Consider the following 17,333-nt stretch of genomic DNA (forward strand, 5'->3'; position numbering starts at 1 on the left):
GGGCGCCATCAAAATCTTTAACCCACTCGATCGATGAGACGACCGATATCCAAGGATTTGCCGATATCGGTCGCTTCGTTGATCTTTAACAGCTGTTGCTAGTGATTAGTTATCCTAGCGACCAGTCAGCAGTGTGGAAGTTAAAGTGCAATATTAACAGGAGAGGGCCTGGAAAGAAAAATATAAGACAACCGAGCAGATAACATTTCCGATTGCAGGCTTTAAATAGAATAGGAAAACGAATCATTTAACGGCCATATCAAATAAATAATAAAGACCAACCGAAAAGTTGCTTAGAACAGGGGCAGCTATCTAAAGGTGAAATGTTTATCTCTTAGGCTGATGCCACATGTGGCGTTTTTCCGCTGCGTATTTTCTAATTCTCTCGGCAGCTGAAAAACGCCCGATATCATCATCCATAGAAATAGCTTGAAAAGACTCGAGGCAAACCACACAATGCGGAAATACGCTAGAAAACGCCTTGGCACGGATTTTTCAAGCGTAGGCCGAAATACGCCAGTATTTGCAAAGCAAGCTATTCCTATGGATACGCAAAGGCAGCTGCCAGACCTAGCGGAAATACACGGCGTTTTTTACTATTTTGCACTATTAGCACCATGGAAACGGGATTTGCTTACGTCACCAGTTCTAGGCTGAAAAACGCCATAGTCAGGGGCTGTGTGGCTTGTGCGGCGTTTTTAGGCTGAGAAAAAACGCAGCGGAAAAACGCCACGTGTGGCATCAGCCTTAGCAGCTGTGTAAAATACTGTTCTTTCCTACAGTTCCCAACATCAGGGTTAGGCTGGGAGTTTCAGGGCCCACCAGGGCTCCCGCAGGCCGCGTCCCCTAACCCCCCCTGCAGGGGCCCCCCCACACGACGTCCTCCCTGAGTGCACATAAATTTAACGCGTCAGGGGAGGAACAGTCGGGCAGGGGGGGTCAGGTTGGGCAGGGGGGGTCGGGTCGGGCAGGGGGGGTCGGGTCGGGCAGGGGGGGTTGGGTCTGGGCTGCCGGGGCCCACCAGGATTTTTCCCGGTGTCTCGACGGTGTCTTGCTCTCTTGTTTTAAAGGGACAGTAACACCAAAAAATGAAAGTGTATAAAAGTAATTACTATATAATGTAATGCTGCCCTGCACTGGTGCAACTGGTGTGTTTTCCTTAGAAACCCTACTATAGTTTATATAATAAAGCTTCTGTGTAACCACGGGGGCAGCCATTTACAGGAGAAAAGGCACAGGTTACTTAGCAGATAACAGATAAAACCCCATTATATTCTACAAAGCTTATCTGTTTTCTGCTATGTGCCTGTGCCTTTTCTCCTTTTTCCCACCTTCAACAGCTGCCCCCGGGGCTACACAGCAGCTCATTTATATAAACTATAGTAGGGTTTCTGTAGCAAACACCCCAGCTGTACCGGTGCAGGAATGGCTGCCCCCGGGGCTACACAGCGGGGTATTTATATAAACTATAGTAGGGTTTCTGTAGCAAACACCCCAGCTGTACCAGTGCAGGAATGGCTGCCCCCGGGGCTACACAGCGGGGTATTTATATAAACTATAGTAGGGTTTCTGTAGCAAACACCCCAGCTGTACCGGTGCAGGAACGGCTGCCCCCGGGGCTACACAGCGGGGTATTAATATAAACTATAGTAGGGTTTCTGTAGCAAACACCCCAGCTGTACCAGTGCAGGAATGGCTGCCCCCGGGGCTACACAGCGGGGTATTTATATAAACTATAGTAGGGTTTCTGTAGCAAACACCCCAGCTGTACCAGTGCAGGAATGGCTGCCCCCGGGGCTACACAGCGGGGTATTTATATAAACTATAGTAGGGTTTCTGTAGCAAACACCCCAGCTGTACCAGTGCAGGAATGGCTGCCCCCGGGGCTACACAGCGGGGTATTTATATAAACTATAGTAGGGTTTCTGTAGCAAACACCCCAGCTGTACCAGTGCAGGAACGGCTGCCCCCGGGGCTACACAGCGGGGTATTTATATAAACTATAGTAGGGTTTCTGTAGCAAACACCCCAGCTGTACCGGTGCAGGAACGGCTGCCCCCGGGGCTACACAGCGGGGTATTTATATAAACTATAGTAGGGTTTCTGTAGCAAACACCCCAGCTGTACCAGTGCAGGAATGGCTGCCCCCGGGGCTACACAGCGGGGTATTTATATAAACTATAGTAGGGTTTCTGTAGCAAACACCCCAGCTGTACCAGTGCAGGAATGGCTGCCCCCGGGGCTACACAGCGGGGTATTTATATAAACTATAGTAGGGTTTCTGTAGCAAACACCCCAGCTGTACCAGTGCAGGAATGGCTGCCCCCGGGGCTACACAGCGGGGTATTTATATAAACTATAGTAGGGTTTCTGTAGCAAACACCCCAGCTGTATCAGTGCAGGAACGGCTGCCCCCGGGGCTACACAGCAGGGTATTTATATAAACTATAGTAGGGTTTCTGTAGCAAACACCCCAGCTGTATCAGTGCAGGAACGGCTGCCCCCGGGGCTACACAGTGGGGTATTTATATAAACTATAGTAGGGTTTCTGTAGCAAACACCCCAGCTGTACCAGTGCAGGAATGGCTGCCCCCGGGGCTACACAGCGGGGTATTTATATAAACTATAGTAGGGTTTCTGTAGCAAACACCCCAGCTGTACCAGTGCAGGAATGGCTGCCCCCGGGGCTACACAGCGGGGTATTTATATAAACTATAGTAGGGTTTCTGTAGCAAACACCCCAGCTGTACCAGTGCAGGAATGGCTGCCCCCGGGGCTACACAGCGGGGTATTTATATAAACTATAGTAGGGTTTCTGTAGCAAACACCCCAGCTGTACCAGTGCAGGAATGGCTGCCCCCGTGTTGACATAGCAGCTCATTTATATAAACTATAGTAGCGTTTCTGTAGCAAACTTACCAGTTTTACCAGTGCAGGGCAACTGTACATTATATTTTAATTACTTTAAAACACTTTCATTTTTTGGTGTTACTGTTCCTTTAAGATTTATTTCTAGTTTTTAAGTTATTTGACTTCCATTTCTGCCCTTTTCCAGCTTTCAAATGAGGGTCAGTGGCCCTGGCAACCATAAAAACAATTGGTTTCTAAGGCTCCACTTGTGATGCCACTTTTTATTCCTTTTCTGTCAATCCTTACAATCATTTCTCAGCCTCTCGTTCAAACAACTGCCAGGTTACTAGGGTAAATTGGACCCTAGCAACCAGAAAGCAGCTGTTAAAAATAAAAGCTAAATCCTTTAACTACCGCAAAAAATAAAACATAAAAACAAATAGCAAATTGTTTCAGAATATCACAGTCTGCATCAGGCTATCAGCTAGCTTAAAGGTAAGTATATATATATATATACCTGTATATATATATCATAATAGATGGAGGGCAGACACAAAAAAGAATGTATACTCACCGGGTAATCAAGTGTATGATACAAGAGACAGAAGGACAGTATGATGTAGAGAATACAATTTGCAATTGGTCTTAAGTATTTGTGGTTTTTGAGTGAATTAACTTTGTTCAGCAAGCTCTCCAGCTTGGAATTTTAGTGGTTATCTGGTTGCTAGGGTCCAATTTAACCTAGCAACCAGGCAGTGATTTGAATGAAAGACAGGAATATGATAGAGGGTCTAGATAAAAAGATAAGTCATAAAAAGGAACAATAATAAAGCAATAGGGTTTGGCTGGCGGGGTCACTGACCCCCATTTGAAAGCTGGAAAGGGTCAGAAAATGGCAAGTTATTAAAAAACTATACAAAATAAATAATGAAGACCAATTGAAAAGTTGCTAAGAATTAGGCCATTCTATAACATACTAAAAGCTAACCTGAAAGTGAATAAGCCATTTAATGTGCAAAATCAACATTTGGGTCACATATTTGAGACCTTACTCAAGTTATATAGAGCTATAAAATACTGACAGCAGACACCAGTGCCATACCTTTATTTATTACATTAAAGCCTCACTGTACCATAAGGCAAATCCCCCCAAGCCAGTCCAAATGATTAGAGTCGCATACACGCATACGTTCAGCGTCGCACTCATTTTACGTCACGCACCCAACTGTCACAGAACGGTTTCCCAGAACACTTTGCGAGAGAAGGAAACGTTTCTCCTGATTGGATGAAACTGCCGGAAGAGGAAGTCTCCGCTCGGTTACTTGGAAACCCGAGAGAAGCTTCTTTATGGCGGCAGTGGGAAACTGACATGAAAGCGGGGAGAGGGGCAGCATGAAGAGTCGGAAAGTGAAGAGTGTCCGGCCGGGGAGAGGGCGTAGTAAAGGTACGGGGGCTGCAGGGGGATACCCACTCACCCACTCACCAACTCACCCCCACACACCCACACACCCACTCACCCCACACACCCACACACCCACTCAGCCACACTCACCCACACACCCACTCACCCCACACACCCACTCACCCCCACACACCCACACACCCACTCACCCCCACACACCCACACACCCACTCACCCCACACACCCCACACACCCACACCCCCACTCAGCCACACTCACCCACACACCCACTCACCCCACACACCCACTCACCCCCACACACCCACACACCCACTCACCCCACACACCCACACCCCCACTCAGCCACACTCACCCACACACCCACTCACCCACACACCCACTCACCCACACACCCACTCACCCACACACCCACTCACCCCACACACCCACTCACCCCACACACCCACTCACCCACACACCCACTCACCCCCACACACCCACTCACCCACTCACCCAACACACCCACACCCCCACTCAGCCACACTCACCCACTCACCCACACACCCACTCAGCCACTCACCCACACACCCACTCACCCAAACACCCCCACACACCCACTCACCCCCACACACCCACTCACCCAAACACCCCCACACCCCCACTCACCCAAACACCCCCACACACCCACTCACCCCCACACCCACTCACCCCCACACCCACTCACCCCCACTCACCCCCACTCACCCACACACCCACACACCCCCACTCACCCACACACCCCCACACACCCACACACCCCCACACACCCCCACTCACCCCCACACCCCCACACACCCCCACACACCCCCACACACCCACTCACCCCCACACCCACTCACCCACACACACCCACTTACCCACTCACCCCCACACCCACACACCCCCACACACCCACACACACCCCCACACCCCCACACCCACTCACCCCCACTCACACCCCCACACACCCCCACACCCCCACACATATGTGTGTAAGCAGCAGGGATTGCTGGGAGTTCATTCAGGGGTTCGGGGAGTTGTGTGTAAGCAGCAGGGATACTGGGAGTTCATTCAGGGGTTCGGGGAGTTGTGTGTAAGCAGCAGGGATACTGGGAGTTCTCTCAGGGGTTCGGGGAGTTGTGTGTAAGCAGCAGGGATTGCTGGGAGTTCTCTCAGGGGTTCGGGGAGTTGTGTGTAAGCAGCAGGGATTGCTGGGAGTTCTCTCAGGGGTTCGGGGAGTTGTGTGTAAGCAGCAGGGATTGCTGGGAGTTCTCTCAGGGGTTCGGGGAGTTGTGTGTAAGCAGCAGGGATTGCTGGGAGTTCATTCAGGGGTTCGGGGAGTTGTGTGTAAGCAGCAGGGATTGCTGGGAGTTCATTCAGGGGTTCGGGGAGTTGTGTGTAAGCAGCAGGGGATACTGGGAGTTCTCTCAGGGGTTCGGGGAGTTGTGTGTAAGCAGCAGGGATTGCTGGGAGTTCTCTCAGGGGTTCGGGGAGTTGTGTGTAAGCAGCAGGGGATACTGGGAGTACATTTAGGGGTTCGGAGAGTTTTGCGTAAGTAACAGGATATGCTGCAAATTTACTCAGAGATATGGAGAGTTGTGTATAAGCAGCAGGGAATACTGGGAGTTTTGTTAAGGATGTTGGAATTAGAGTGCTACATGTGCAGCCTACCTTGCCAATGGTGTAATGTTGTTACAGAGGCTAATGACTTTCCCTATTATATTTGTTTTAGGGCTCACAGATGTTACTCCATCCAGCAGTCTCCCTCCGCTTGTAGAAGGCCAGGTCCGCAGTTTCTTGCAGGTGACAGTTAGTAAAATCCTTTGGACCGTCCCCAAGCCTCCACCCTCGGTATTGGTGAGACTGCGCTGGTGGGGAGAGACAGCCAATGGCACTGTTTTTCGACCTCGCGACTCTTCACAGACTGAGCAAAAAGGAGCAAAGACAACAACCCTCTACGCTGTTCGATGCGGCCCAAAGCAGTTCACCTCCTACCTGACAGGTATTTCCTTATTCCTACACCAACTGCTCCTTATGTTATATAAGCTTCAAACCAGGGATTCTCAAACTAGGGCCCGCGGGCTGGATCTGGCACCTCAGGGTAATTTACCCGGCCCTCACTGCGTCCTCACACCTGACGGCAGAGGAAGAGAGGACTCAGCGGGGAACTGGGAGAGGGAGGACGGACAGAGCGGGCAGAGAGAGGACTTGGCAGGGAGTGGGAGCTGGGAGATGGAGGATGAACTTACAGAGCGGGGGGAGCTGGAATATGGAATAGGGAGGACTCAGCGGGAGGCAGGACAGACAGAGCGGGAGCGGGGGCGGTGCTGCAAGAGAGTGGGGAACTTGGAGAGGGAGGACAAGCGTGCGAGGGGGGGGGTGACAAATTATAGTCTTGCCCCCCCAACAGTCTTAGAGACCATGAACTGGCCCCTTGCTTAAAAAGTTTGAGGACCCCTGCTCCAAACCCTTGCAGTTCTTTGGCTTCAATACTGATCAGTAATCCTGCTCTTGTTCCCCATAGACATGGGCATGCTTGTGTTTGAAGTCATGACAAAGCTGGATCACTTTCCCATTGGCCGTGCCCAGATCAGCGGCATCGCACAGCTCTCTTTGGCGCATCCAGTCAGCGGATTCTTCACAATTGTTTCCCCAACGTCCGAGAAACTTGGGGAACTGCAGGTGCGTTCTTTATATATCCATGCTTAAGGAGTCAGGTTGTTACTGGTTATACGGTTTAAAGGGTAACTAAACATACAATTCTTCTAATTAAGAATCTCTTTGAAATTTACACTTTGAAAAAGATATATATACTAGTCCAGAGGAACAGACGCCCTTTGACAGGGAAGAATAATGCAATTTCTCCGCATACCTTTTATATGTTTCTGATCATGACCATCCCTTTGCCTAGTGTCCACTGCTCTTGCTAAGTGAGTTCTTGGCTGCTGTATATTCTTATTGGTCATGCTCAGTGCTGCTCAACACACCTTCTGAATGTGCAGCAATGCCAACAGTTGGAGCTGAATGTGGCCTTAGTGAGACCATGGAACATTTTTAGGGATGCACTGAATCCAGGATTCGGCCAATTCTGGCTTTTGTTGATTCCCTTGCACTATGTAGAACTGTATTATAATAATAATAATACTGTCCTGAATTCCATTTAGGAAGCAGAATTGACTTGTATAGAAATGTAACTTTTATAATGTATCATTACTTGTTTCTTGGCTAACTTTGCTTCCTTTGCAAGGTGTCCGTACAACTGGAACCCCTGCCTGAGACCTATGACAGCAGCAGCTCTGCCCCCAACACAGATATTAGTTTTGACCATGCATCAGAATCCTACGGAAAAGCTCTGACAGGCCACCCCACCACTATGAATGATCCGCCACAGCCAATCATATTGTCCCTGGCCTCAGCAGACAAGAGGGAGTCTGAGAGCAGCAGCAGGGTCACTACACCCAGGTAACCCATTCTGGGAGGGAAGGTCAAGTGCAGCACAAAAAGGAGCAATGTCAAAACCAAGATCTTCATGCTGAAATACTGGGATTTTCACAGACATAGGACTTTCATATTGCTTTTAGTGCAGCCTTACGTTAAAGTGATACTAAAGCTGGCCATATTTTGCCTTGATATGGTCAGGCATCTGGACTTTTCAAGGCTGGCGTTCAGAATCTTAATGTACTCCCTGGTTGCTAAGGTAACTTGGACTCCAGCAACCAAATAGCTGCTGGAACTCCAAACTGGAGAACTCCTGAACTGAAAATAAAATAACATATATATAATACAGGTATCGGACCCCTTATCCGGAAACTCATTATCCAGAAAGCTCCGAATTACGGAAAGCCTGTCTCCCATAGACTCCATTTTAATCAAATAATTCAGAATTTTAAAACTGATTTCCTTTTTCTCTGTAATAATAAAACAGTAACTTGTAATTGATCCCAACTAAGATATAAATGATCCTTATTGGCTGCAAAACAATCCTATTGGGGCTAATTAATGTTTTATTGATTTTTTAGCAGACTTAAGGTATGGAGATCCAAATTATGGAAAGACCCCTTATCCGGAATACCCTTGGTCCCGAGCATTCTGGATAACGGGTCCTATACCTGTATAACATATATAGTATAATAAATAATAAAAAAAGAAGACCAATTGCAAGCTGCCTCAGAATATTACTCTCATACTCAAAGCTGAATAACTTCTTTAATTTAGCTATGTATTTTCAAAAGAGCTGTGTGTTTTTAAATCCTGCAGACTGCTTGTAGGACCACATAGGTAGTTTCTCCTACTACTGTGCTTCTCCTCTTCCTCTTATACCTGTGCTCCATAGTTTCTCACCTGTTATTCTATAGCCAAAACAGAGGGCTTACATCTTTATTTAATGTTTTTTCATATTTTGCATTATGTAAACATGATATGTATGTATGTATGTATGTATGTGTGTGTATATATGTATATAAATATATAAATGTCTTTTGCATTATTAGCCTGCATCTGCTTGGGGTTGGACTTTAAATCAGTATTCTTACTTGATCTGTTGTTGTTTTGTAGGGGCAGAGATCATTTATACTTCCAAGAAAATGCAGACCCTGGCAAAAACTCCTACAGAGGGACTCAAGATCATGTGACTGTAGGGTGGAGTAATGTAACTGAGGGGGTTCAGTCCATCAAACCAATCTATTCAGAAGGAACTACTGCAGGGAAGGATGCATTAACAGTTAACTCTGGGCCTGCAACCAAAGACTTACTGTCAGGTAAGGATTGGACTAAATGTTGGAAATTGTGCAGTTCTGCATTAACACCCTTATGGCTAATGGTCACATGATTTTAAATTCTAATCCTAGCAGTATATCAGCCTTATTTTGCCTAAAGTTTAAAGGGGTAGTTGACCTTTAATTTAGCTTTCAATATGATGTAGACATAGATATTCTGAGATAAGTTGCAGTTGGTTTTTATTTTTTCTGGTTTTTCAGTTATTTAGCTTTTTGTTTAGCAGCCATTTGGAATTTCAGTAGCTAACTGGTTGCTGTGGTCGTTTTTTACCTTAGCAACCAGACAGTGTTCAATGAAAGACTGCAATATAAATAGGAGAGGATCTGAATAGTACGAGAATTAATAAAAAGTAACCCTATCAATACATTTGTAAGCTCACAGAGCAATAGTTTTTGGCTGTTGGGGTCAGTGACCCCCATTTGAAAGCTGGAAATATGTAGAAGTGGAAGGCAAATAGTTTAAAAACTATAAAAAAAAAAAAAATAATGAAGACAAATTTCAAAGTTGCTAGGAATAGGAGATTCTATAACATACAAGTTAATGTAAAGGTGAACCACCCCTTTAACTCTACACCTACAGGAATCAACTGTTTTTTTTAATGTTACATTGGTAGCATAGTTATTCCCCTCTACTAAGCACAATGTAGCAGTAACTTCCCCTTAAGTTTGGCCATGGCCTGCACAAAAAAAAGAGACCGTAAAGGCATACTAACATTAAACATTGCTCTGTGCTACTAAGCACACTAAAGGTCCCCATACACTATAAGATCCGCTCGCTTGGCGATGTCGCCAAGCGAGCGGATCTTTACCCGATATCCCCACCTACGGGTGGGCGATATCGGGTAGCAAGTTGCTTTAAAAAAAAATAATCCAGTTGTTTGGCCCTGGGGCCAAACGATCGATTTCAGTTGCAGCCATGGGGCAGTCGGTTCGGGGACCGCATCAACGAGCCAATGCGGTCCCCGATCCGACTGGATTTTCTAACCTGGCCGATCGATATCTGGCCAATTTCAGGCCAGATATCGGTCGGCCAGGCCGCTCGTTTCTGCGCATGTATTGGGGGCCTTAAGTTCTGAAGGGACAGCAGAGAGTCCTTTATGCTTGCTCATAGCCTTTACCTCCTAAATCTGTATTAATATTGTGTTTCTTAGCGCTGCTGGATCAAGGAAGCAAGCTGAGGGACGCCATGGTTGTTTCTGCTCTGAAATCCAGCGCTGACCTAGACCATAACCCAGATATCAAGCTGCCACTTGCACTCAATAATTACAGCTTATCACAAGCCAGGTAAGAAAGCTGAGTGGGGCTTTCCTGTTATTTCATACCTATAGGGCCTGAGGTGGATATAATACTTTGTTATCTACCTAAGTGTTTTCAAAAAATGTGATAAATACATAATTATGACACTAAGTCAAAGATTTAACCTGTCTCATAAATCTAATGTATTAAGAAATATACAGGGTGGGGGGTGCAGACTACAGCAAATGGGGCAGTTTCTTGGTTACAATAATTTTTATCTTGTAGGGCCACTTCTGAGATCCCATCTCCCACATTAATGCGGAATCTGCTGAACAGTCGCCACTCTCCTCAGACTAGGGATATTCTGCTTCAGCCTGCAGACAGTTTCATTCCTGATATGGAGGCACCCAGTGATGCCAAAGCAATAGAGCTACTCCTGGGCAGGTAGGTGTACTTTCTTTGGAACTGGTAGTGCTGGGCGGTATGACCAAAAATTTATATCACGGTATTTTTCAAAATTATATCGGTATCACGGTATTTGACGGTATTTTTTTTTCCCCATGCATGATTAGGTGACCACCCCAAACACCCGCCACCCGCACCCCCCCCCGCCACCCCGCCACCCCCCCCATCCACACGCACCCCCCCATCTGCACGCACCCCAAACACCCCCCCATCCGCACACACCCCCCCACCCCACCCCAAACACCCCCCCATCCGCACACACCCCCCCCACCCCAAACACCTCCCCACCCCACCCCAAACACCCCCCCATCCGCACACACCACCCCCCAACCCACCCCACCCCCCCCAAACACAACCCCATCCCCTTCACATAAGTATAACCCACCCACCCCAAACACCCCCCCATCCCCTTCACATAAATAACACCCCCCCATCCCCTTCACATAAAATATAATTACTGGCCAGGCACCCCCCGACAGCTCACATTGGTATCCGACTCTGAATGCGTCCTAGCGACGGCGCTTTTGTAGAGTGTGCGCGCTGACGTCGCGTGCGCGCTGACGTCGCGTGCGCGCTGACGTCACGCGCGCACCCGGAAGTATTCACGCACACCGGTATGGGGGTATGTAGAAAATTCATATCGGTTTCAAAAAAAAAACCGGTGATCGGTTTTTACCGGTATACCGCCCAGCACTAGGAACTGGTCACTATCACACCCAGACCTATTGTTAATTATTATTGTATATTATTTATATAGGGCTGATATATTCTGCAAATCTGTACCTCTTTACAAATGGAAGTTTAGTCATTAACATGAGTCCCTTTCCCAGTGGAGCTTGTAATCTTCTTATTTCCCTACCCACGTGGGCACGCTCTCACCTTCATACACATACACCGCAATGTTACCAGGACCCCTAAATGGCATACAAGCATTATTACTAAACTTTTTTTCTGATTTACCGTCTCACGTGTACCTAGTTCTGTTTTATCACCTGGACATTACTGGGATGGAACAGGTTCGCCCCCAGAATCCATATCTGGAAGTGATTTCTACAATGAGAGTGAATTAAATGATCCGCTATATGACCAGAGCCTGCTGGAGAAACTTTTCTATAAAGCACCTGTAAGTCTTTTCATCCCTATTTTATTTTACCGCCCCTATAGTGAGATAGTGAGCAGATCAGTGTACATCCAGTCAAACTCTCAAATTTGTCTATTTATAAACTCTGCTTTGATGCTTTTGCTTTTGACTTCTCGGGCATCTCTTGCTAATTTATTATAAGGAATAATGTACCCCCTACTGTAAATGATAAGGATATTAGCAGTCACTGAGGGGTTCTGTGCCCCCCATATAAAGGCACAAGGCACAAGGCTGAGTTATACAGGGAACTCTGAGTATCACTCATGTATTATAAGGGATAATGTACCCCCTACTGTAAATGATAAGGATATTAGCAGTCACTGAGGGGTTCTGTGCCCATATAAAGGCACAAGGCTGCAGGCTGAGTTATACAGGGAACTCTGAGTATCACTCATGTATTATAAGGCATAATGTACCCCCTACTGTAAATGATAAGGATATTAGCAGTCACTGAGGGGTTTTGTGCCCATATAAAGGCACAAGGCTGCAGGCTGAGTTATACAGGGAACTCTGAGTATCACTCATGTATTATAAGGGATATTGTACCCCCTACTGTAAATGATAAGGATATTAGCAGTCACTGAGGGGTTCTGTGCCCATATAAAGGCACAAGGCTGCAGGCTGAGTTATACAGGGAACTCTGAGTATCACTCATGTATTATAAGGGATGTACCCCCTACTGTAAATGATAAGGATATTAGCAGTCACTGAGGGGTTCTGTGCCCATATAAAGGCACAAGGCTGCAGGCTGAGTTATACAAGTCAGAGCAATGTAGCAAAATGATAACAGGAGGTCAAACAATGTATATCAAACATAGGAGCAGAGAAACCCTCTAGTGACCAAAAAAGGAAATACCATTGTTTAATTGTATACCCTTGCACAGACTTAAACTAAAAAATATGTTTATTTCTGTGCACTTTTAATGGACTGAAATAAATATGTTATTCACTTTAAGTCTGTGCAAGAGTATGTATTTATACAGGTCAGGGAACTTGATTCATGTAATATCTGCTGACATGTTTTATTAGGGCATATATAAAATAAGACTGCTTCTGTTGCCAAGTATTATCTAAAGTTACTGAACAGGCAGGTATAATCTATACCCTCACACAAAGTATTATTGTTTCCACCTTTTGTATTTACTAATTTAATTTAGTAATAAAGAGGGCTGTTCCTAAATAGTAATGTACAAACATTTCAGTTGATATGACAGTTCTGTACATGAATCATTCCTACAAATAATGTTTTGCTTTTAAATTGCGTTTGTTTGTGCAGAAATCGGACAGCAGTGCCAGCGATTTCATGAGCGATGATGAAAATACCAGATCACAAAATAAAAAAAACAAAATTGCCCTGGATCGAGGGCGCCATCGGGACAACTCACCAAGTGAATATAAAGAAGATGCCAAACAAACGAAAGGGAATGATTCATTACGGGATTCTAAGTAAGTCTGGTTTTATGTCATTGCTTTGTTTACTTTCTTCATGTGCTGCCTCTGTGCCTACACCCTGGGGCAGTGTATAAATTTAAATGATGGTTAAGTAGGGTTTAACCTACCTTAAAGGGAAACTATACCCCCAGAATGAATACGTAACCAACAGACAGTTTATATTATGTTAAGTGGCCTATTAAAGAATCTCCCCAAACTGGAATATATATATCAGTAAATATTGCCCTTTTACATCCTTTCCCTTGAGCCGCCATTTAGTGATGGGCTGTGTGCTCCCTCAGAGATCAGCTGACAGGAAGTGATGCAGCTCTAACTGTAACAGGAAGTAGTGTGGGAGCAAAAGGCAGAACTCTGCCCATTCATTGGCTGATGGGGCCTAGCATGTATGTGTGCCTTGGCTTGTTTGTGTGCACTGTGACTCCTATGATCCCAGGGGGCGGCCCTTAGTACTTAAAATGGCAGTTTCCTATTTAGGATTACCCAATGGCACATACTGCTAAAAAGTATATTTATATGAAAAAGGTTTATTTAGACTAAGCGGGGTTTTACATATGAACTTGTTTATGCATTATAGTGTATAATATATATATATATATATTATACACTATAATATATATATATAATATAGGTTATCACCTATTTGCAAATCCTGCAGTGTTCTCAGTTATGCTGCAATACTGGATTTAAAAAAAATGGTGAATAATGCCAATCATTTTCGCCAGTTTACTAGAGGGACACTGTGTGTTACACACATGGAATAGGAAACTGTGTGCAACCTCAGTATCATTTATTCAGGAAATTCACAATGTAACTTTTTTTTTTTTTTTTTTTTCAAAAGAACATCAGAAAAATCTACTTCAAAATGTGAAGGCATCAATCTAAGTATGGACCAGGCGGCGCTGTTGGGTCAGATACATGTTGCACATGTTGTGGTGGAGTCTTTGAGGGTTCCTCTGGACGGTACTGCAGTGACACCAAGCAAGACAAACAGCCGGGGAAGACCCCCGCGGCCAGTGCGCCCTGCCAAACAGTAAGTCTGTGTTCCCGGTGCCGGGGCTTGTTGTGGGTATTTTATATATGGACCAATGCTGAGGATTGCAGAGAGGAGATTCATGCACTTGTTTCTTACTGCACAAACATACTTTGTAATCAGTTATCCCACATTCTACATTTGTTTCCAGGACATTTTTTGTGGAGTTTCAATTCCCAGTGTCGTCCAAGTCCAGATCAGGAGAAGTCAACTCAGCAACTGAGATAACGCGATTGGTTTCAAGCAAGGTTGTTAATGGATGTAAGTGCTCTATCTTGCTGTAATTGGTTAACTGCAGAGAGGCGGGGTTTCTGACTGTCATGGGATTCGCCTAAATCCACCTGCTGTACCATACTGTACTGTCTAAGGGAAACACTATGGCACCTCCTACCCATATGTATAAATACAAATATGTACCCTCATACTGTAATACATGTTGAAGCAGGAATGGGTGTTAGGAAGGGACTGGCAGTTTCATTTGTATTGAAACAACAGAGGCCTGTCATAGAGACTGAACTGTTCATTATCAAGAGTTACCGTTCTTTTGTACAATTACAGAAAACTACTCGAGTAAACATGTGACTTGTTCTTTCAGCGATAAAGTTCCAGCAGCGCTTTACATTCCCCGTCCTGTTTAGCGGACAGATGATCAAGCACTGGTGGAACACGGACCTGACTTTCAGGATCTTTCTGCGTAAAGGGACTCAAAACAAGGTAACGTTTCTCAGTTTTTAGCTTTATATGCAATTCATATATTAGCCTCCTTCCCTATTTAAACCCCATGTGGCATCATCGTTACCAGCATTCTAGGAAAGCTTGCTTGGGAGTTTAGAAGCAGGTGATTAGGGTATTTCTTTATATATATATATTACAAACCTGATCCAATATCAGTAGCCAAATCGAGTGCACCTAATTCTAGTTTTTATGTCTATAGATATCCAGCAATATGATGCTATGTTTGTGCATTTGGGTATTTAGAAGCTAATGCACCCCATAGCAAATCCTTTTTCCTTTTTTAAAAAGTATTCCCTTTTCTCTGTAATAATAAAACAGTACCTGTACTTGATCCCAACTAAGATATAATTACCCCTTATTGGGGCAGAACAGCCCTATTGGGTTTATTTAATGGTTAAATGATTCCCTTTTCCCTGTAATAATAAAACAGTACCTGTACTTGATCCCAACTAAGATATAATTACCCCTTATTGGGGCAGAACAGTCCTATTGGGTTTATTTAATGGTTAAATGATTCCCTTTTCTCTGTAATAATAAAACAGTACCTGTACTTGATCCCAACTAAGATATAATTACCCCTTATTGGGGGCAGAACAGCCCTATTGGGTTTATTAATGGTTAAATGATTCCCTTTTCTCTTTAATAATAAAACAGTACCTGTACTTGATCCCAACTAAGATATAATTACCCCTTATTGGGGCAGAACAGCCCTATTGGGTTTATTTAATGGTTAAATGATTCCCTTTTCCCTGTAATAATAAAACAGTACCTGTACTTGATCCCAACTAAGATATAATTACCCCTTATTGGGGCAGAACAGTCCTATTGGGTTTATTTAATGGTTAAATGATTCCCTTTTCTCTGTAATAATAAAACAGTACCTGTACTTGATCCCAACTAAGATATAATTACCCCTTATTGGGGGCAGAACAGCCCTATTGGGTTTATTAATGGTTAAATGATTCCCTTTTCTCTTTAATAATAAAACAGTACCTGTACTTGATCCCAACTAAGATATAATTACCCCTTATTGGGGCAGAACAGCCCTATTGGGTTTATTTCATGGTTAAATGATTCCCTTTTCTCTGTAATAATAAAACAGTACCTGTACTTGATCCCAACTAAGATATAATTACCCCCTATTGGGGGCAGAACAGCCCTATTGGGTTTATTTTTAATGTTTAAATGATCCCCCTTTTCTCTGTAATAATAAAACAGTAACTGTACTTGATCCCAACTAAGATATAATTACCCCTTATTGGGGGCAGAACAGCCCTATTGGATTTATTTAATGGTTAAATGATCCCCTTTTCTCTGTAATAATAAAACAGTACCTGTACTTGATCCCAACTAAGATATAATTACCCCTTATTGGGGCAGAACAGCCCTATTGGGTTTATTTAATGGTTAAATGATTCCCTTTTCTCTGTAATAATAAAACAGTACCTGTACTTCATCCCAACTAAGATATAATTACCCCTTATTGGGGGGCAGAACAGCCCTATTGGGTTTATTTTTTTTTTTTTTTTAAAGGTGTTTATTTATTCATTTGTAACATAAAACAACATAAAACATTGACATTGGTTCTACAAGCGTTTTCTTTTCATGCCAGAATGTAACGGTACATTGGGTTAAATAATCAGTAATGTCCTACTCAAAATGGTGTTCAGATTCCTATCAAGGAGGGGAGGGTTTGGGATTGCCAGTGGAGGTTTGAGTTCCCAAGGAGGCCCCTGTGGCGTTATTCCATGGCTTCGACCCATGTTCCCCATATCTTGTCATACTTTTGAGGGCATCCTCTTGCTATATAGGTGATTTGTATCAGTGGTAGAAGGGCTTTAAGTAAATTGAGCCAGCTGGCAATTGTTGGGGGAGAGTGTGCCATCCATTGAAAGAGGATGGTTTTCCTGGCATAAAACAGTAGTGTTCTATAAAGGATGCGCAATGCTGTTTTGGGGGTAATGTCATCCACAATGCCAAGTAGGCAGACCTTGGGACTGAGTATTTTAGGTAAGGATGTTGTGTTTTGGATATGGTCTAGGACCTGATTCCAAAATTGGTGTATTTGTGGGCAAGACCACATCAAGTGAAAGTAGTTGGCCTCTGGGGCACCACATTTGGGGCACTGGGACGAGTTGCGGATTCCCATACGGTATAGTCGAAGTGGGGTCAGATGGAGTCTATGTATGATTTTGAACTGGATTAACCTGTCTCTTGTAGAGATCAGAT

At 44.6% G+C, this 17,333-nt stretch overlaps 1 protein-coding gene and 1 pseudogene across 1 annotated transcript in view; one reads left to right on the forward strand and one right to left on the reverse strand.

The window, feature by feature from the left end:
* The window catches only part of LOC116406442, a 954,163-nt pseudogene that overhangs the window by 414,488 nt on the left and 522,342 nt on the right, over positions 1-17,333 (reverse strand).
* The window catches only part of c2cd3 (C2 calcium-dependent domain containing 3), a 46,941-nt gene continuing 33,797 nt past the window's right edge, over positions 4,190-17,333 (forward strand). The window contains 12 exon segments of the mRNA NM_001079259.1: positions 4,190-4,294; positions 6,003-6,272; positions 6,795-6,952; positions 7,518-7,732; positions 8,825-9,027; positions 10,197-10,329; positions 10,567-10,725; positions 11,725-11,869; positions 13,164-13,333; positions 14,178-14,369; positions 14,521-14,630; positions 14,965-15,083. Coding sequence (NP_001072727.1) covers positions 4,243-4,294; positions 6,003-6,272; positions 6,795-6,952; positions 7,518-7,732; positions 8,825-9,027; positions 10,197-10,329; positions 10,567-10,725; positions 11,725-11,869; positions 13,164-13,333; positions 14,178-14,369; positions 14,521-14,630; positions 14,965-15,083 — 1,926 coding nt within the window. The 5' untranslated portion in view covers positions 4,190-4,242.

Source organism: Xenopus tropicalis, chromosome 2 (genome assembly GCF_000004195.4).
Source record: "Xenopus tropicalis strain Nigerian chromosome 2, UCB_Xtro_10.0, whole genome shotgun sequence".
Taxonomy (NCBI): domain Eukaryota; kingdom Metazoa; phylum Chordata; class Amphibia; order Anura; family Pipidae; genus Xenopus; species Xenopus tropicalis.